At 42.3% G+C, this 16,913-nt stretch overlaps 1 protein-coding gene across 3 annotated transcripts in view; it reads left to right on the forward strand.

Moving 5' to 3' along the window:
• The window catches only part of agap3 (ArfGAP with GTPase domain, ankyrin repeat and PH domain 3), a 229,141-nt gene that overhangs the window by 181,536 nt on the left and 30,692 nt on the right, over positions 1–16,913 (forward strand). For all 3 annotated transcript variants that reach the window (XM_033982327.2, XM_055228496.1, XM_055228495.1), the window contains exon 13: positions 8,473–8,634. In XM_033982327.2, the coding sequence (XP_033838218.1) occupies positions 8,473–8,634 (162 nt within the window). The remainder of the gene's footprint in view (positions 1–8,472; positions 8,635–16,913) is intronic.

A 16,913-nucleotide genomic window follows, 5' to 3' on the forward strand; every position in this document is an offset into this window, starting at 1 on the left:
ACAGATTCACCTTTAAGTGTGATTTCTGTTACTACTTCCAATAATTATTGATACGGCTTAGTACGTCTCAGTGGGCGTGTCACAGTGGGCGTGTACGTCTCAGTGGGCATGTACCGGTGGAGGTGAAAATGGGGGTCGATCGACAAAATGGCGTCTTGACAATAGTCGATTAAAAATTACTCAAACATGAATCACTCCAAATACAACTTCAAAGGCTCAATGAGAAGAAATGACGAGAACATGGATAAAGATCTGAACAAAACAGTTTGGAGAACAGGTCTGATTTAATACACTGTTGTTATTAGTAATTAGCAATGATTCTAATCCAATAGAACTTTTCCAAAATTGCTCTATTTAGAGAACATTATGCTGCTCAAATCTGGTGTAATTTCTGTATTTGGTCCAAAATATGACTCCAGCTCATTAAGCCCCATCTCATCTTCAGCTAAATCGTAGTTTTAATTTGGCTGCATTATTTTGCAGTTTGTCCAATTATTTTCACGCTACTCTTAAGGTAACCACAAATGAACGCGGCCGATGAGCTGGAGAGAATATGGTGTCGTGTGATGGGAAAATGCTCAACGCTCACATTTTTATATAACCAGTGTACACAGACACCGGGGGCGAGTTGGGTTAAGGGTCTTGCCCAAAGACACAACGACTAACACTCTACCAACTGAGCCACCGTCGCTCGTATACGGCGTGGATATGTAGCGTCTGTAATCAGCAGCGTACAGACCCGGGAATGCAAATGCAAGAGTTTTAACCTCAGAAACTTTTTCATTTTCAAAAGCAGAAGTTTTATCTTGGAGATGAGATTGTGCCGTGACCCCGGGATGGATGGATTCGGAGATGCTGAAGGGTGCTCATGTTTGGTCATTTATATAGACTTCTACCCAATCAGTCCCTTATCCTTGGTGAAGGTTGCCGGTTACTTTAAAATGTGATTCTCCAATGCAAAAACAGCAGATTGATGTCTCAGGGGAGAATAGATGCTAACCATTTCCATATTATTTAAAGAGAGTGCTCATTTGTAAACCCACTGAGCAGCAGGCGCCAGCAGCAGGTAGTCACGTCTCTTGAATATTGAGTGACGATTTTTTGATTAAAACCCGACCCAATTTTTCCATTGCTTGCATTCATAAAGGCAGTCATTCTTAATACGGCTCGTCTTTGAAGCTGAATTAAAGGCAGGCGCTCTAACGACAGGTGCTCTTAAAGACAGGCACTGATGACTACAGCTTCATATGGACCTGAAGAGTAAAGCCACAGACTAAGAAACAAGTTCCATAGCGTTTAAATTAGTCTGCAATTAGGATCGAGTACATCACATGGAAGCAGCAAATACGAGTACAACCCAAAATTTAAAGGAACTATGTGTAAGATTTGGGTTTTAAAGGTCCTATATTACACAAAATGGACTCTTGTGAGCTTTAATCCATGTTCTAATGCTATTCCCACCTCAAAAACAGACCTGGAGTTGTGTTTTGTTTCACCTTGTGATGTCATGAAGCGGTAGTTTCAAGTTAACAGCTCCTTTTACCTGTAGTTCAGTAGAGACTGGCAATTCTAGGACTGAAGTGATCCAAATGATTCTAGTGAAAATGTGTGGAGTTTACACAGTGTAATACCACATGATGACATCACAAGGTGGAGTGTTTGGAGAGTGTTTTCTGTTTGAGACAAGTCAGCCTAAATATGCAGGGTTTGTGTGTTAAACATGTGAATGAAACACAACTCCAGGTCTGTTTGTGGTGAGGAAACAACATTAGAACAGATCAGAGAATAGATATGGGCCCTCTAAGTACAGTGTAATAGTGTCATATTGCCCCTTTAAACTTCATAAATGACCTCTCTATGTCCCCAGATTTGAGGCAAACATTTTCAAATAAAACATAACTTTTGCTGATAATAGTTTTAATGCTGCTCTTTCTTAATCACTAAAAATATTGGACATGATGTACAAGTTGTTTATGCTATAACTTGGTGTTTTGGTTTTTAAGACAATTATCCAATCAGAAAGCTGAATGAGCATCACATGACTCTCTCATTTGGGTTGCCAGTTTCAAATCCAGTTGGTTTAAACCTAAAATGCCTCTCTCTGATCTGAATGGTCTCTCCCTAAACTCCAGCACCTGCAGACAGTCATGAGTCAGTGCTAGTGCAGCCTTTGCAGCTCAGCTCAGTGAAGGCACCGGTTAAACCCAGGTCCAGCTGTGTTTGCATTAGGCCTGATATGATAATGGCGATCAATATTTATCATGGTACTTTTTTTTTTTTTTAAATAGAGAGGAACTTTTTCTCAGTGTTCTGTTCTACAATTATTATTATTATATTATTTATTGCAGCTCATGTTTTTAACGATTTTGTAAATTTACAGCAGTTTTTTTGGGAAAATCCTGCTTCAGGATTATTGCGTCAGTGTCATAAATCAACTTCAGTCCAGTGAGGTTCATGTGAGCTTCTGTTCATTTGTTTTAATCGATTCTTAAGGGTTTAGTTTGTTTTCATCTGAGACAGTTTGAACTTCTCACTAGTGGTCATGTGATGTTGACCAGCTGACTGGACACGTCACAACAACATCACATGACCACTCTGAGGTGCTAGTGAGCAGCCCAAACTGTCAGGGATGAAAACCAAATAAACCTTGCTCTGGAAACATAATATATCATGTATATCTTCAGTAACAGCATATTAAGTTTCAAAATGTGTTATTGTGACCCAGTTTGTAGTTTAATTGTATTTTTCCAGAACTATTAACCACGTAGGCCACAGTTCAAAGCAGGTATCACACATAGCCACTGGATTGGGCAGAAGAACACAGCTGTTTGGTGTATGTGTTTTTGAAGCTGGTGTTGTCTATGTGGACTCATTTAAACATGTGATTAGACGTGTAACGCAGCCAGATGGTATATTAAGAGCATCACTGTTAAGGCTCTGTTTGGTTAAAAAGCAAAAGTGACAACGCTCAAAGCTCAGAATGGAAAAAGATCATAGCACATGAACGTTAACCTGAAAATCAATGTCAACCTGGACTCAAATGTGTTGAAATGGTTAAAGAATTATACTTAGAATCAACATGTTCCTTATTATTGCCAATTTATTTATTTATTTATTTATTTATTTATTTATTTATTTATTTAGAAAAGGGACAGTGCATATTAATGAACATAAGATACATATGTAAATATGCCAGATTTTAGCCACAAGCTAGTTTCCATCTGTTGTCCCTGGACAGGTTGATGGTCACATTTAACATAAAATACCACATACACAAAATACAGTCAAATACAGAAAAAGGACAGAAGCCAAGTCAAAAACATAAACTCAGGAGGGTTACTACAACTTTTAAAGTGCTGTGTGTATTGCACAAGTCCTAAAGTGCTGTGTGTATTGCACGAGTTCTAAAGTGCTAAGTGTATTGCACGAGTTCTAAAGTGCTAAGTGTATTGCACGAGTTCTAAAGTGCTAAGTGTATTGCACGAGTTCTAAAGTGCTAAGTGTATTGCACGAGTTCTAAAGTGCTAGGTGTATTGCACAAGTTCTAATGTGCAAAGTGTATTGCACATAACCTAAAGTGCAAGGTGTATTGTACAAGTCCTATAAGTCGAGTTTACTTTGATTTGAGTTCTGTATTTCAAAGATCACAGCAAAAGAAAAATTATATTCTGTCACCTGGTCAAAAGTTTTAGAGTGAAGACATTTGGCTGCTCATTCAAGCCACTTCTTCAGTTCTGGTCAGATTACTGCTGGACTCTGTCTGTAGCTAACCACACTGAAGCTAACACACCTGTTTGTTTACAGGTTTTGTTTGGTGGCTACATCTAATCAGCTACACTAACTTTTGACTACGCTTGAGTCATATTTTGCATAATCGTTCAGGCCTCTAATGGGTGCTCTCACATCTATCAGCACACTGGCTATTAGCGTACTGGCAATTAGCATACTGACTAGCACTATTGTTTTCCTTGTTTTAATTTAGGTCTGAAGATGGAGTTATAAATAGGAGATAGATTATCTCTAAAGTCTCTATTCCTGTTCAAATATGGATTGTCTTTCCTAAAAAATGACTTCTTTAACTCCTCTTTCAAACCATTTTCTCTGGTTCAGATCTGAACCTCGCTGTTTTCAAAGGAGTGGTTAGTGACTTTGAGATGGAGGTACACAGCAGATTGGGGTCCTGAGCTGCTCTTGTGACAGTGTTGGTACATTTTTTTATGGACTGGCTATTTAGTTCCTTCACTGTAAAACTTTTGTCCAGTGACAGAATTAACTTTTCCGTTTGCTGTGGATCAAGTCTGGGCGACAGGGATTACACAGACACATTTTACAGATCAGTTATCATACTGTTTAAACTTCCTGTTTACTAACTAAGGCAATTCTTGTCTTAATTTTAAATATAAGTTTGAAAGTGGTTCCACATTTTTATTTTAATCTTCAAAAAGTTATTTATCTGTGTATAATCTATAGTCTAAATTCAAAATGTAAATCTGGCAGTGACAGCAGCTCAGGTTTCATTTCCTCATTAGTTTTACGTGCACAAAAATCTCATTGTTATCTGATTCTGGGGTTATCAAATTATGTAAACAGAACATCTGAGCAATCTGATTTCTTTGCTTGTTAACTCCTGTGCAGGGTTAGACAAGGAAAATTATACAAAAAATCAAAAGGCAAGACAATACTTGTATGTTTTCTTAAGTTAAAAATCCATCGATTATCTGACCCTCGTCTCCAGGTGATTTTGTTCAGATTTCTGTTTTCCCTGTGAACACACACCAACAATCAGATCAAATTATTGTGTTATCATATTATTATTATTATTCTGATTTCCTCTGGCCACCTAAATGTTCTCAGTGATGACCTCAGCCCTGGTTCAGCCAAACTTCAGACCCATTTGTGTAAAAATGTGTGTGCGTGTTTCTAAGTGTAGACTTTTCTCTGTGTTAAGTTTGCAAATGAGGACACAGGTAGTTAATGCAGCAGTAGCCTTCTCCTGTAGAAGCGCTTTACGCCACGGCCTCCTGGTGTGAGGGTGATAGCATGTGGGGCGTTTGATTTCTACACCAGGCCGTAATGAAGTTTGACATTTAGTTTGGAGAGAGCAGCGGAGCGCGATCGGGCCTTGATTAGTTGCTCTAATTGAGGATAATAAGGGGGAGGCGGTGATTGTTTCTAATTTTTGTCATTAATCGCAGCCGTTGGCTTTGATTGAGGACAGGCAGGGCTGCCATGTCAAGAGCCCAGCGGAATCACAGCACTCCTCACCCTGAGCCTCTTGAATAACAATGAACACCCCCACCCCCCCCACCCCCACGCTCACACTCTCCACTCCGGGCCTTTTACATTCTCATTCATTTCCAGTGTAGCATTAGAAAGCTTCACGCTGAAGCCTTTAAACTGTCATCTGCGTTATAGGGGTGTAATACAGTGTAATCACAGGTTAGCCGCGCACCTACCGGCTGCCCAGGTGATCTGCGCTGTGTGCCAAAGAGACGCCATTACCGCGCTTGCCTCCTGATGGCTCTCATAGGCGCTAACAGCCAGCTAATAATGCACCGCCACCGGGCCAACTTCATCATTCTCAACTAAAGTAATCCAATCTGTAGCTCTTACCTCCCAAATGAGAAGCACTTAAGGTTCAGGAGCTTAAAGGTAGAGTATGGAGCATCAAGGAGGTGTGTGTGTGTGTATGGAAAGCCAAGATATGTGTGTGTGTACGTATGGAACCCCAAGAAATGTGAATGTGTAGGTATGGAACACAAAGTTATGCATGTGTATGTGTAGGTATGGAAATGCAAGGTTGTTTTAGAATAAGAATTACAGAGGGAGCAGCAAATTCCTCCACAAAGCAAAAACGTGACAAAAATAGAAATTCTAAATTAATAATCATAATTTTAATTTTACATCTATCAATCCTTCACATTTGGGCTAAAGTAAAGATGTTAGTACTAGCGTTAGCATTCATTTGCTAAATCTGTCCCCATGCCTCATGCATTTATATCTCTTTTTCTATCTGTCCATCCAATCTGACCTGAAATGCTTCCACTTTCATAAGCCCGTCCCACATATGCTGCAGGTGTGGTCTGAATGGGCCGGGGTCATTTTCCACAACATTAAGGCCCAAAATTGATAATTAGAGGTGTTTATGACATGAGTGTGGCCCCAGGGGCAGCCCTCCCCTTTAACCTCAAGCCACATTAAACAAATGCGGGCTGTCACATCGGAGGCAGGTCTGCGCTCATGTCTTCTGTCGCCATACGGAGCCGTGCAGTTGGGACAGACGCCGGAGCACACAGGGAGGACCCCCGTGCCCCCAGCTGTCTGAGCCGGCTAATGACTCGTCTCAGGGGGGCTGTTGGAGGAGAGCAGGGAAATTGAAACAGACGCTTCAACGAGAGCTGCTACATGTGTGGCGGTGTGCTGCCGTTCACACACAAGGCCAGCGCACACACCGGTCCTGTTTATTGTTGTGCTTTAAAGGGCCCATATTACTCTATTCTCTGATCTCTGTTCTAATGTTGTTTCCTCATCACAAACAGACCTGGAGTTGTTTTTTGTTTCATTCACACATGTTTAACACACAAACCCTGCATATTTAGGCTGAGTTCTTCTCTCAAACTGAAAACACTCTGTTCCACCTGGTGATGTCAAGTGGTAAAATTGAAAAATACCACTTCATGACATCACAAGGTGGAACAGAGCATTTTGAGTTTTGCAGATGTAGACAGACTAAAAATAATGGGTTACTCAAACATGTGTGATTGGTATGTTTTTATGGAGGGAACAGCATTATAACATGGCATAAACTCACAAGAGTTCATTTTATGTAATATAGGCCCTTTAATACAGGATTTTACATTAGAAGTAACAGCTTCAGATTGTTAGCATCTGCACTGTGTACTGCCGTCTCCCTCAGTTTGATCGTTCTTTTACATGATCACTTTGAATAGAACACTTAGGGTTAACTCTGAAATTGAGCTGAGATGAAATGAGGTGTCTCAGGTGCTGCCTCCTCGATGGCTCCACTCTGAAACAATGCATCCTTAGGCCGTAGCAACACTTCTAGCGCTAACGTTAGCATCCTCACACCCCTGCTGCGCGCATCTTACTCCACCACGACGGCCCCATCTCCCTAAAGGTAATGACCGAATTAGGCCTAATGTTGTACACTGGCTAATGGCACAGCTCCGCACATTATCGCATGTGCAACTGACAACGACAACAGCAATAATCCCCGAGCCCCTTGTCCTCCTGCCCCCCGCCTCTGGGGCTGGGACGGTGCGCTGGGGAAATGAATGGAGTTTGCCACACTACAATGAGCTTTTGATGGGAGACAATGGAGGAGGCTGCCAGCGCATCACAGGGTGGTAAGAGCAGAGCAATATGAGGCCCATCCACCGGCCCTCCCCTCCGGCTCCCCCAGGCCCTGGCCCCTGCTCGCAGATTCATAATGGCATCTGGAGGGGAAAGAAGCAAAATGATGTCAAATGTCAGGAAATCAGAAGGATGGCAGGCTGACAACCCCCTCCGTGCTCCCATTCCTTCAAACGCCTCTGCCCAACGGTATCACAGGTTAATATCACATTTATAAAATCACTTACAAGAAACAAAGCCAGCTCTTACCCCCTGTCACTCTCAGACAGTTATATCGAGAGCTTTGCCAGGGGCCAAACCAGGTAACCATTTGTTCACTGATCGCCCCATACCTGTCCCTCACTCTGTCCAAAGCACCACCAACACACTTACTTTTGCCTTTCAAAATGCTTTTCTATACTTTTCATATTTTACGACATCAGCAGGAGCCATTATATAAGACACCCAACAAATGCAAAATGTGTGTTGCCTTTTAATGGCGCTTTGAGAGGCTTTGAAAAGCGCGTTACAAGTGTAAGCCATTATTATTATTATTATTAAAGAAAGTTACAGGAATAAATGTCTTTAAAAGTCCTATATTACGCAAACCTGTGTTAGCTTTAAGTCATGTTCTAATGCTGTTACCTCAAAAAACAAACCTGGAGTTGTGTTTTTTTTCATTCACACATGTTTGAGTAACACTTTATTTTTAGTCTGTTACATCTCCAAAGCTCAAAATGTTCTGTTCCACCTTGTGATGTCATGAAGTGGTGTTTTTTAAGTTAACAGCTCCTTTTACCTTTAGTTCAGTAGAGATTGTTAATTCCAGGACTGAAATGATCCAAATGATTCTAGTGAAGGTGTATGGACTTTAAAAACAAAATGGAGCACTTCCTGTATTACCACATGATGACATCACAATGTGGATCGGTTGTGTTTTCAGTTTGTGAGAAGAACTCAGCCTAAATATGCAGAGTTTGTGTGTTTGTGTGAAGAAAACACAACTACAGGTCTGTTTGTCATGAGGAAACAACATTAGGACAGAACAGAGAGTAGCATGGACCTTTTACTTTCAAGGATGATGGACACACTTATCTTGTGCTTGTCTATCTGTTTCAGCCAATGGGACGGGAGGAGGAGATCTGACCAACTCCAATTTGGGCAGCGCAACGAGTCCCAAACTTGAACCTCCTCCGTCGCCCCACGCCAATCGCAAGAAACACCGCAGGAAAAAGAGCACGGGCATTACCAAACCAGACGGCCTTTCAACGGGCAACGAAGGTATACACATACACAAAACACACACAGTTCACATGTGGCTAATCTGGGCCAGTCAAGTGGTGAGATTTAAAAGGCCAAAGTCACATGTTGGCCTCAGCAGAGATGGAAGAAATACTCAATTTTGTTAAGTAAAAGTACAGTTACTGGAGCAAAAAAGTACTCAAGTAAAAGTAAGTATATTTCATGTAAAGTATTACATGAAAAAAGCTACTAAAATAAAAGTTAAATTACACATTTAAAAAATGTACTTAAAGAGTAAAAAGTTAAAGTATTTCACACAGATTTTGAGCTCTAATGAAGCTTCAAATTTGGTGATTTTGATAAAGACTTGAGCTCAATCGCTTTGAGTTGAATCAATCGTTTGGTGTTTTTTTTCTGTTTGTATATTTGGTTCAAATTATGAACATGTTAAAAATAAACCCTCAGCCTTTTCAGCAGTTCTCACACAATAATAAAAAAACTTTTACTTTTCAGTCCAGTTCAAAAATGTAGTAGAGTAGAAAATACAGATACTGTTCTCAAATGTACTCAAGTAAAAGTAAAAACTACACTGTGAAATGTACTTAAAAAAGTACTCATACGTCAAATTTATACTTAAGTGTGTACTTTAAGTATAGTACTTTAGTACTTTTACTTCATTACCTTCCACCTCTGTTGGATAGTGATGCTCAGGTTCCAGCTGTGTATTTATTCTGGTTTTAGTCAAAGAAAAAACAAGTCATACTAAACTTTTTTTTTCTAATTGCCTGAAAATAAAGTTTTATATAAATATACAAGCCTCAGATTATTCATACAGTTAGTAAATTATTCAATGAATAAACCAATCACTGCACTACATGTTGTCTAATGAAAAATGCCCATTTGAGAATTTGTGAAGCGCCCCTTTGTTATTCTAGGACTCAGTCTGCACTGGGCCCTAGAATAACAATACCCTTTAACTGCCCCAGTCCAACATCCCTGCTAGCACCACTGCATACACTGTGACATAGCTAGCCGCTGCGGTCCAAATAGGCCAAATAAGTGATAATAGGGGCACTTCCAGCTCCATCGTCTCAATTTTTAAATGTAAAGTGAATTGGTACCAGTGTCCCTTTGCTTCATTTCACTGGAGCCGACTGCTGTGGGTGACATCACATTCACTTAGTCCACTTCTTTATACAGTCTGTGGTTGTATCCCAAACATTATAAGTTTTATTTAAAAATGTTAAGATGATTTTTTTCAGTGTTCTAAATCCATTAATCACACTCGCTGTTGCATTGCGTTGGTATGGTGGGTATAGTTGTCCAGCCCATATGCCCCCCACCCCTCGTTCCCTCTCCTCTCTCACTCTCTCGTTCTCTTACCTCTCTCTCTCTCACTCTTTTTCCCTCCCCCCTCTCACTTTCTTGTCCCCCCCTCACTCTTTTTCCCTCCCCTCTCTCACTCACTTTCTTTCCCTCCCCTCTCTCACTCTCTCATTCCCTCCCCCCACTCCCTCGTCTCTCTCCCCTCGCTCGTTCTCTCCCCTCTCTCTCGTTCCCCCCTTTCTCTCTCCTGCCCCCCTTGTCTCTCACTCTCTCGTTCCCTCTCCTTTCTCAGTCTCTCGTTCCCACCCTCCTCTCTCTCACTCTCTCATTCCCTCCCCTCTCTGTCACTCCCTCGCCTCTCCCTCTCTCTTGTTCCCACCCCCTCACTCTCACTTTCTCATCCCCCCTTCTTTCTCACTTTCTCATTTTCCCCTCCACTCTCATTCTTTCACCCCCCCTCTCTCACTCTCTCGTTCCATCCTTCTCTCTCACTGTCTTGTTCCCTCCCCTCTCTCTCACTCTCTCGTTCCTTCCCCTCTCTCTCACTCTCTCGCCCCCCCTCTGACTCTCTTGTTCCCACCCCTCTCTCTCACTCTCTCGTGCCCCCCTCACTTTCTTGTTTCCCCCTCCCCTCTCACCCCCCCTCACTCTCTCGTTCCCTCCCCTCTGTCTCACTCTCTCGCACCCCCCCCACTCTATTGTTCCCTCTCCTGTCTCTCACTCTCTCATTCCTCCCCCTCTCCCTCACTCTCTCGTTCCCACCCCTCTCTCCGTGGTGCTCTCTCCCATAGCCGGGGTCCTTCCCAGCAGGGGAGTGGCAGTCTCCTCTCCACCCAATTAATAATGATTCCCCAGCCCAGTGATGAATGGAGTGCCCTAATTGGATGGCATTGTGAAAACACTGAGACGCATTTCAGAGCCCATAAAACTGATGTCACCCGCGCGGGATGATCAATCAACAAGATTGATACGCGGGAGAACAACAACAATGGCATTGACGCCTTCTAAATGGGGCTTAACATTAATAATCATTATGGTTTTTTATCACGCTCCCTGACAGCTCCTCTTTAAAGTGTGAATGGCTCTGTTGACCATATTGTAAAGAGCGCACATCATCAGCATCACACAGATAAGAGCCGCTGTTTTTATTGTTCAAACACTAGACCCTTCTGCAGCCCTCCAGCCTGATGGGCCTCTGTTATATATTCAACTCAAGAACTCCAAACTAACAGAATAAGATGAGAAACTGTTCCGCTGTTTTATTGCTGACTTGAATCGTTGCGACGGCTCTAGCTCTAGCTCCCCCCATGTCAGAGTTACAGGTCCAATCCCCATGTTCCAGCACCTTCAACCTAAAGCAGACAACAGCCAAAGTCCTCCTGCTGAAGAAGTCCTACTCACTATCTGTCTCCCTCTGTCTGTAAGATCCTCTCTGGCTTTAACGCAGTTTAAGACTAGATTGAACATTGGTATTTAACACTGCACAGGATATACAGGTGTTTTATTGTTCGTGTCTCTGTATATTCGTTTTTTGATTACATTTATTTGAAGCACTTTCAGATCAAGCTATAGAAATAAATTTGAATTGAAAGATGCGGAGATGGAATGTACCTTAACCTTGAGTAGTTCTGACTAGATGCGCAAGTATAAAAGAAAAAAGCCAAAACAAAACACATACAATAATGCATTATTTTGCCAACTCTCAAACACTGATTCTCTGCCTCCTAAAACCATATTCATTTTTTTTTAAATTTACATGTTGTTATTTTGTGGTTTTTGGGGTGTCTAACAAACAAAAAGACAAGGACTCTTAAAATCTGCCCTGTTCTTCAAACTGTTCAATTCAGATCTTTAACCATGTTCTCGTTGTTTTTTCTCATTGAGCCTCTGATGTTGTATTTGGAGTGATTCATGTTTGAGTAATCTTTAATCGCCTATTTTCAAGGCGCCATTTTGTCGATTTACCCCCATTTAACCTCCACCGGTACACGCCCACTGTGATGCACACTCCCACTGTGTTAATCGGCGATACTCGTAGGATTTGGCAGCGTCGTGTAGTCATTTTGGTACAAATGAAAAAAAAAAGTGCTGCTCTAGTGTGATGTGCATGCGGCGCTTTGTTATGATGATGTTTATGGAGACGTCAGCTCCCATTGGACACAGCAGTTTTCTAACGCGGAAGTCAGCTTGTTTCTTTTATTAAGTGGTTTTCGATGAATATCGTGATTTAAAGTGTGTAAATTGTAACATCATGATCCACAGAGGTCAGACATGAGAACCATAGACACACAAACACAATAGGACTGACTTTAAGTATAGTGGTCAGCCAATTCAAAGGTGAAAACAGTATTATTATTAAGAGAAACGTATGTAGGCATCTTTAAAGTCCACTCACTGTCCAGAGACTCAGAGCATTGGGCAACGTTGTAACCAGCATTATAACAGTGCGACTCTCGGTGATAATTGTGGTACGTTGAACATAATGAAGCCAGGCTGCTCTGTCTGTGGAGGAGGATGTACTGGAGCAATCAGGCAGGAGACGCTTCCCCAATGTGCTCCACGTCATCAAACACGAACATTGTTTTTGCCTCGGTCTCATCGTCCCCATGAAGTTTTCTATTAGCCTCAGCTCGTCTGTTCTGCTCAATGCCCCAAAATACAGACATACCGCTTTAAATATTGGATTGGCCCAGGTGTTGATGTGATCGGAGCGCGGGAGAGAAGAGAGATGAGAGAGAAGAGAGAGAGAAAGACGAGAGAGAGACGAGAGAGGGTGGAGAGGAGCGAGGTGCCATCTTTGAATAAATTGCGATCAGTTTATCTCATTTACAGGGCAATCAGAAGCGTGCAGTGCAGGCTGAAATTGAATTCTACTTGTTTTGAAGCGTCATAAATCAGACCCGCGTCTTAAGATGAGACATCATTTTGGTCATGAAAACATGTGTGTTCTCTGAAGGGAGCTGGGAGCAAATGTGAGCTCTGAAGGGAGCTGGGAGGAAGTGTGCGCTCTGAAGCAAGCTGAGAGGAAGGGAGCTCGGAGGAAGTGTACACTCTGAAGGGAGAAAGTGTGCACTCTGAAGGGAGGAAGTGTGCGCTCTGAAGGGAGGAAGTGTGCACTCTGAAGCAAGCTGAGAGGAAGGGAGCTCGGAGGAAGTGTACACTCTGAAGGGAGAAAGTGTGCACTCTGAAGGGAGCTGGGAGGAAGTGTGCGCTCTGAAGGGAGGAAGTCTGCACTCTGAAGAGAGCTGGGAGGAAGGGAGCTCAGAGAAAGTGTACACTCTGAAGGGAGGAAGTGTGCACTCTGAAAGTAGGAAGTGTGCACTCTGAAGCAAGCTGAGAGGAAGGGAGCTGGGAGGAAGTGTGTGCTCTGAAGGGAGGAAGTGTGTGCTCTGAAGGGAGGAAGTGTGTGCTCTGGAGGGAGGAAGTGTGTGCTCTGGAGGGAGGAAGTGTGTGCTCTGGAGGGAGGAAGTGTGTGCTCTGGAGGGAGGAAGTGTGTGCTCTGAAGGGAGGAAGTGTGCACTCTGAAGCAAGCTGAGAGGAAGGGAGCTGGGAGGAAGTGTGTGCTCTGAAAGGAGGAAGTGTGTGCTCTGAAGGGAGGAAGTGTGTGCTCTGAAGGGAGGAAGTGTGTGCTCTGGAGGGAGGAAGTGTGCACTCTGAAGCAAGCTGAGAGGAAGGGAGCTGGGAGGAAGTGTGTGCTCTGAAGGGAGGAAGTGTGTGCTCTGGAGGGAGGAAGTGTGTGCTCTGGAGGGAGTAAGTGTGTGCCCTGAAGCGAGGAAGTGTGTGCCCTGGAGGGAGGAAGTGTGTGCCCTGGAGGGAGGAAGTGTGTGCCCTGGAAGGAGGAAGTGTGTGCCCTGGAGGGAGGAAGTGTGTGCCCTGGAGGGAGGAAGTGTGCGCCCTGGAGGGAGGAAGTGTGCGCCCTGAAGGGAGGAAGTGTGCGCCCTGAAGGGAGAAAGTTGTGTGCCCTGAAGGGAGGAAGTGTGCCCTCTGAAGGGAGGAAGTGTGCCCTCTGAAGGAAGCTTGGAAGTAATATGTCTTTAGCCTCGGATCTTCAAATGGAACTAACAAGCCTTTGACTTTTGCTCGCTGAACATTTTTGCTCAAGTTCAAGGTTTTGCTGTGCCCCTGGATTTTCTAACTTCCTGTAGGTTGGTGGATCTTGTTCAGTCGTAAGAGGCAATGGCTGCTGGGATTTTGGGCTTTACAAAAATCTGTTGAATTTAATTTTGTGTGTCTTATAACAGTTCTATGTGACAAAAAACAGACACTTAGATACTGTCTTTCTGTAATTCCAAAACATTTTATATATTTTCTAGACTTGAGCCATGTGAGTCACTATATGACGCTGTGGGATGAGAGCTTCTAAAGTTGTGCCTAGTGATGTGCCAAGAGGTTTGTGAGAGCCATGGACTAGATTGATTTAAGAGCATACTTAAAATCAGGTACTGCAGCTTTAACAGGAACAAAAACATGCATTTGATTTTGTGGATAAATAGATTTTTAATATATAGGTCAAATAAATCTCCACTGTGGAGCTGCAGCTGGACACTGCTCTGACCCACTCCTGCAGAGTCTGTGCTGTAATGAAGTCCTCGCAAGCTTAAAGAGTGATGCAGGCCGCACAGCGAGGCGGCTGACAGTGGGCTAATGTGTTTCCCAGCGGCCGCCTCTCCCTGTGCGGCGCTCCCATAAACCCACCGCACAATCGATGGCCGATAAAGAGCTCTGTTCAAGGGGAGCCGCCTGATGAATGCAACTGTCACCGCCTCATTAATGCGTTTCTGTTAAAGAAAGTGAAGCAACTGTTCACTGTTGGCTCTTACAGATTTGCATGTTTTAAGAGTTAACCGTAGACTGTATATATAAAGGGACATAGCTAACCTGCTAGCCGCCTTGTTCCAGGTAGGAATTGAGCATGGGCGAGCTTCCAGCTCCAGCAACTCTGGCGCCAATTCACTTTCTATTGAAAAATTGTGTCCCCTCTCTCTGTAACTGCTGCTGTCAGACTCGTCATTTTGGTCTTAAATGTTCGTATTAATCTGCTTTACATGATCTTGGGGTTTTTATTTCACTATTGTGTCAGTAAATCAAGATATGAACATTAATAACAGAAAAATCAGATGCCTTCTTTCCTCGAGGTCACTCCTGCTAGCGTTAGCAACATGTTTGATTGACAGAGTTGCTAAGCGGCCGCTCCCTGCTAAACCAGTGGTGTGGGTGAGAAGAGGCGTTGTCTTCAACAGCCTCACTCCAGATTGGCTCTTTGGTTGCTATAATACTCACAATTGGAATTCCAAATATGAAACTCGGCTCCAAATTGGCCCCTACAGTTTACTTAAAGGAGACATCAATGATCCTTAAACAGTGCCATAGTCTTAGCTCTGACCATGGTATACAGTGATCCCTAATTTATCACGGGATTTACGTTCTAAAACTAACCCTCAATAGGCAAAATCCGCAAAGTAGTCAGCTTTATTTTTCACAATTATTATATCTGTTTTAAGGATGTAATACCCTCACCACACACTTTATACACTTTTCTCACACAGGCATTAACATTTTCTCACATTTCTCTCTTGTTTAAACATTCTCAAAGTTCTAACCTTCATAGGTGCCTTTCTCGGTGCAGAACATTTCATCGACATCGGTTTTGTCGGGGAGAAAACTTGCAAACAAACAGCACTTCAGAGTCACACTGCGATCCAACATTTATGTAAATTTGGCTGAACACATTCTGTACTGTACAGAAAACACGACATGGAGGAAATTTATTGATGGTGGTCTTCAGTCCCTTAGCAGAACACAATGTGCGTTCATACACTGTCAAAAAAGCATGCAAAATTCTGCAAAACAGCAAGATGGTGAAAGGTAAACTGCAATATAGTGAGGGACAACTGTACTTTTGTTGTGCCGACACTTCACCCAATAGCTCATTTAGATCCATTTTGTTAGTCTTTCTTTCCTATATTAATACTAAAATAAGTTTCAGATGTGATTTCAATAGTAAGGAACAGACTCAATACTCTATACCGATACCACAATGATAATAATAAAAACACTCTTTCTTTAGACAGTATACTGCAATTTTCTACATTGAATGTTTATACTTGTGTTATATGTGTGTAATCCCTCAGTGTCCAGTAGGTTCTTAGTGGTCCATGGTGTATTCTGGTCTATGTGTCTTATACTTGTGAAAGATACAGAGACACATCATTATAAACAGATTCAGGAAAGGTTAATTTCTGTCAAAGGGACATTTTTAGTATTGATACCTGCGAAAAATTAGTATCTAGTTTCAATATTAGCTTTAGTATTGATTAGTGTCTGATTTTTGATACTTTTGACATCCCTAGTGTAGATACTTGCAGCCAAACAATGACTGTGCATGATGCACAACCTTTGAGCCCAAATTCACAGAAATACCAGAGTACGCCTCCAGATCATTTTATTAATTATTTCCCTGTATTTTGACAAAGTACATGTGGATTCAGAAGTGTTGCTGTAACTCTGCTCATCTTTTCTCAAAGCCCCTTGTGTTGTAAGGGCTCATCACATCCTAATCAGGAAAGTATTTAATATCATTGTTGAAGTGGTTAATTGTAAAAAAAACTCTTCACTAAATGACACATCATCAAATTAGTTTTATTGTGGAGCAAATCCAATCAGAACGTGACCAGTGAGAGTGTCCTCTAGAGTCCACTGAATATCTGCAGAAGCTGTCAATCTGATGTGGTGCAGACGGGGATCTGTTGGCTTGAAGTAACTTAACAATCTAATTATTTCAATAATTGTATGTTCTGAAAAGTTTTTTGATTTGAAAAGCCTTCTTAAATTTGAAATCTCAATGGTATACCTGTACACTGTATACATAAATGGACATAGCTAACCTGCTAGCCGGCGTGTTCCGAATAGGAAGTGATCGTGGGCGTGCTTCCACCTCCATCAACTCTGTAACTGCTGCTGTCAGACATTTTGGTCGTAAAATGTCCTGAGGT

Source organism: Periophthalmus magnuspinnatus, chromosome 17, assembly GCF_009829125.3.
Source record: "Periophthalmus magnuspinnatus isolate fPerMag1 chromosome 17, fPerMag1.2.pri, whole genome shotgun sequence".
NCBI lineage: Eukaryota > Metazoa > Chordata > Actinopteri > Gobiiformes > Gobiidae > Periophthalmus > Periophthalmus magnuspinnatus.